At 42.1% G+C, this 5000-nt stretch overlaps 1 protein-coding gene across 6 annotated transcripts in view; it reads left to right on the top strand.

The window, feature by feature from the left end:
- LOC108277799 (cGMP-dependent 3',5'-cyclic phosphodiesterase) overlaps positions 1–5000 on the top strand; it is a 298719-nt gene that overhangs the window by 282026 nt on the left and 11693 nt on the right. For all 6 annotated transcript variants that reach the window (XR_008395158.1, XM_053679207.1, XM_053679210.1 and 3 more), the window contains 2 exons: positions 2573–2647; positions 3946–4045. Coding sequence is in view for 5 of the 6 variants with exons in the window: in XM_053679207.1 (XP_053535182.1) it covers positions 2573–2647; positions 3946–4045 (175 nt within the window). In the remaining variant the exon portion in view is untranslated. The remainder of the gene's footprint in view (positions 1–2572; positions 2648–3945; positions 4046–5000) is intronic.

The following is a 5000-nucleotide window of genomic DNA, read 5'->3' as shown; positions in this document are numbered from 1 at the left end:
TCAGACGAATAATGACTTTTATGATGGAAGTTCAAACCCGCTAAATCCTCTCCTCGCCCAAATTATTACGAATTTACATCAGTAAACGAAAAGGCGGAAAATATCCAGTCAAGGAAAGCAACTGCAGAAACATCTGGCCTGTTCCAGGCCAGTATTACACGTGGGGTTTAATCTAAACGTCTTCATTTTTATACAAGAACGTTACAAACATTTAAAAATTGTGCACGTCAACCTGCGTGTACTGTATATAATTCCCCTAGTAGTAAATATATTTCTTATGATTGACGTTCTAACTGATCGTAAACTTCCTCTTAAAGTTATAATAATAATATGTTTAACCTTATTTTTAGATGTACATACACACTGTGTGTGTGTGTGTGTGTGTGTGTGTGTGTGTGTGTGGCGATACTGCTGTTATTTTGCACTGTGTTTTTTCTATACGATGTATGACAACAAACTGCTCCGTTACCCTGAATAAATCTGTCAGAACATCTGGAATGTTTACTTTGTGGAAGCAGATTATTATCTGTGTAATTAACACAAACGCGGCGTAAGCAACACGTCTAAACGTCCGTGACTGACAGTTTTACCGAATAGCATGACTGAGTGCCCATTTGCGTGAGATTAGAAAGCACGCTGGATTGAAGCTGGTGTTTATAATGCTCTGCGTCTTTAAGTTCACGTGGAAGATGGTTTTATCTGCAGTGACTTGAGGGTGATGAGTGATTCGGTACAATCTCAGAAATGAGCCACTGAACGTTTTTTTTTTTTACTCTCGGGTGCTAAAGCGACAGTGCTGGGGTTTAAACTCTTAACCTTCTGGTCATGGGGCACAACCTCAGCTTGTATGTGTTTATGATGCGTCAGTTCAAGCAGATGCAATTATCGTTAATTGTCATGATGGGTCCTGTGGGCCATTTTGTATAGCTAGTGACTGTACAGTTGCAATCAAAATGATTCGACCCCCATCGCAAGTCAGGTTTATTGTCAAAATGTACAGACTTTCAGCTGTTTGCGACGAACAGATCAAACAAAAGCAGTTGAAATAGTTCAACACGACGAACGCTTCAAGCGGTTTCCCCAAATTCAACTGAAAATACAACTTACAATGACTTCTCCAGTTTCAAAGTTATTCAACACTCTGAATAGAATCCTTCACAACAGCACAGATATGCAACACAGGTGTTTTCTCAAGCACACCTGATACTAAACTCATCAAGCTAGATGACTAAACTGGCTAGGGGTAGAAAACATATGAAATACCTGAACTGGCTAGGGGTAGAAAATTAAGGAAATTCCTGGACGGGTCAGAAAAGGAATCTATCAACGGCTGCAAGCAGATTTGTGAGAAGGCAGGATGTGAAAAACCCTCGAGTGACGGTAAAAGACCTGCAGCGAGACTTGGTGTATCAGGCACTGAGGTATTATTGAGCACAGTAAGGCGCGTACTAAACGCAGAAGGTTTCCATGCCAGAACTCCAAGACGTTCACCGCTACCGACCCAAAAGCACAAGAAAAGTCGCTCAGAATCATATAAATAAACCACAGAAGTGTTGGGATTCTGTTCTGTGGAGCGATGAAACAAAACTGGAACTTTTCAGCTCGATGGATCAGCGGTGTGTCTGGAGGAAGAAGAATGAAGAAAGAACACTCTGTACACAGTCGAGCATGGTGGAGGCTCGGTGATGCTCTGCGGCTGCTTTGCGTCCTCCGGCACTGGAAACCTGCAGCGCGTGGAAGGTGAAACGGATTCATTGAAGTATCAGGAAATCCTAGGAGAAAACATCATGACGTCTGTGAGGAAGCTGAAGCTTGGGCATCACGCAAGCATGCAAACTCAAGAATATTACTGAACTGGAGGCTGTTGCTCATGAGGAATGGGTTAAGATTTGCTGCCAGAAGCTGGGGTCTGGCTACGCATCTCGTTTGCAGCAGGTCATAACAGCAAAAGGAACTCTACTAAGTACTAAAGGTGCTCGCCATGAAGGGGTGAATAATTTTGAAACTGGAGAAGTCATCGTAAGTTGCATTTTCAGTTGAATTTGGGGAAACTGCTTGAAGCGTTCGTTATCTTGAACTATTTCAACTGCTTTTGTTTGATCTGTTCGTCGCAAACAGCTGAAAGTCTGTACATTTTGACAATAAACCTGACTTGCGATGGGGGTTGAGTTGTTTCGATCGCAACTGTATAACTGGAAATAGAATAATAAACAGATAGAGAATTCACCATCCGTGTGGTGTAATACAGATTCTCAGAGAATGAAGTCACAAATATTTCCAGGTTAACTGACTTCTGAGAAAAAGAATGAGTTTTTGCTTGAACACTTGAGAACAGGTAGAACGTGCTAGAAGGTAGGCTCCTGCTTGGTTGGAATGAAAACCTGCACCCACACCGGCCCATTCCGGATAAGATTGGACACCCCTGCATTAGACTGATAACAGTGGGCTGGGTGAACAGCGTCACTCGTGGAACTCTGGCGTCCTCTATTGGACTTCTTTGGGAATAATTTCTGTGTGTGTGTGTGTGTGTGTGTGTGTGTGTGTGTGTGTGTGTGTGTGTGTTTTTGAACAGAGACATCACTTTGCTCAGGCCATCGCCATCCTGAACACGCAGGGCTGCAACATCTTTGAGAAGTTCTCCAGAAAGGTATACCATGTTCTCTAAACAGAGGATTTTATTACACACTAGAGTGCAAACTCCAAATCTCACCATTTTACTTTATCATAAACCAGTACAGCTCTAGATCAGCGGTTCATAACCTTTGTTTATGAACGTGAGCCACTTTTACGAATGACATTTTATGACAACCAACCGCCTGACCAACCCCCCAACCAACCCTCTAACCAACCCCCAATCAACACTCTAACCACCCCCCAACCACCCCCCCTCCAACCAACCCACCCAACCAACCCCCAATCAACCCTGCAACCAACCCCCCAACCAACCCTCTAACCAACCTTCTAACCAACCCCCCAACCACCCCCCCAACCAACCCTCTAACCAACCCCCAATCAACACTCTAACCACCCCCCAACCACCCCCCCTCCAACCAACCCACCCAACCAACCCCCAATCAACCCTGCAACCAACCCCCCAACCAACCCTCTAACCAACCCCCCAACCACCCCCCCAACCAACCCTCTAACCAACCCCCAATCAACACTCTAACCACCCCCCAACCACCCCCCCTCCAACCAACCCCCCAACCACCCCCCCTCCAACCAACCCACCCAACCAACCCCCAATCAACACTCTAACCAACCCCCCAACCAACCCTGTAACCAACCCCCAATCAACACTCTAACCAGCCCCCCAACCAACCCTCTAACCAACCCACTCTGCCAGTAGCTCAGGTTTTTTTTTTTATTTCTTTTTTGCTTGTTTTTAAAACGTATAATCATAAATACAACAATTTATGACATGATGCTTTTTATAAAATGTTTTTGCAAGATAAATGTTTTTTTTTAAACAATAGGTACCTTGATTTTTTTTTGCTAGTTCTATTGTTTTGCCTAATACAAACAACTTGCATACTTAATGAAGCCCAAACGAGTGTTGTACTGGTGGTGGAATTAAAAAGGTTTATTTCAGACGCACTCAGGAGAAAGAAGTTTCATTTGTTTACTGGAGAAAATACCCTGAACTGTTTTCACAGCATGTTCCTAAACGTTCGGAACGTGTTCATGTCACTCAGTGTAGGTTTTTATTTTACTCACAGATGGGATGAACATCAACAACAACAAACGTGTTGATTATTTGCTTAATTGTTTCATTATTTAAAAGAATAAAAACCCTATAATTTACCCGGGGTGCGTATGTATAGATTAGTAGTGGTTAGTGTTGGTGAGGTTAGTGACGGCGTGTTAACGCTGAAGTTGATGAGTGTTAAATAATGTCAGTGAAGTGAGTGTTTAATAAGTGCGGCGTTGTGTTGTGGTTGTCAGGACTACCAGAGGATGCTGGACCTGATGAGAGACATTATTCTGGCCACTGATTTGGCTCATCACCTGCGCATCTTTAAAGACCTGCAGAAGATGGCAGAGGGTAAAACACACACTTCACTATAAAACTAATCAGGTTTTTATCCTGGATCAATGCTGTGTGTTTCATGTCACACTGACGGCAGTCTCTCTCTCTCTCTCTCTCACACACACACACACACACACACACACACACACACAGCGTCATTACTAGATGTTGGATGGAGGATGTTCAGCTGTATTTGTGTTAAATTAATTTCAGCTATGCCATGTAAGATATTAAAATAAATCAAGTTTGTGGAAATGTTAAACATCTTTTAATAATTATATTTAGTTAATTATATCAGACACGGCGCCGATCCCATACCCGGGATCAGAATCGGGTCGAGACCAGAAAATAAAACCTGGTGGATCAGATATCAGGGAAAACATGAATGAAACTGAGCCGATCCTGTCACAAATGGAAATGACTGGAATTTAATTTGGAAATTTTTTGGTAAATGTTTACATATAAAGAGACTTGATTGTATTTTTTTCCCCCTGTTTTTAAGTGCTAATGACTTCGTGTTTCTGACAGAACGCTACTTTAACATTATTTTGAATTTGTTCCTGCTGCTCTAACATTAATCTGATTTAATCTGTACTCCTATCTCAATCTAAGTCAAACACTGCTACCTAGTGGACGGTAAAGATATCGTTAAACCTAATTTAACAGATATTATCAAAGATAATATTCCTTTAAAAATATTTTTTTTGGATATATGAGGTTGCCATCACACATGATAACATACTGTAGTGTCCTCTTTGTGTGAGGCACAGATCAAGTCCGTAGGTTAATGATCCAGTGTGGACACTAGAAATATGTGCAATAGTTGTCAATATGTAAATAGTTCGGGCAATTTTTATTTGATTCCTTATTGCTCATCACCCTATAGAAAGACACGTATCCCACACATATGTACCACAGTTCAAGTCACTCAGACCTACGGTTCATGAGGAGATTGTTGTTTTGGACAAAT

Source organism: Ictalurus punctatus, unplaced genomic scaffold, assembly GCF_001660625.3.
Source record: "Ictalurus punctatus breed USDA103 unplaced genomic scaffold, Coco_2.0 Super-Scaffold_100071, whole genome shotgun sequence".
Taxonomy (NCBI): Eukaryota; Metazoa; Chordata; class Actinopteri; order Siluriformes; family Ictaluridae; genus Ictalurus; species Ictalurus punctatus.
Note: the sequence above shows the minus strand (reverse complement) of the source record. Positions and strands in the feature narration are given on the sequence as shown.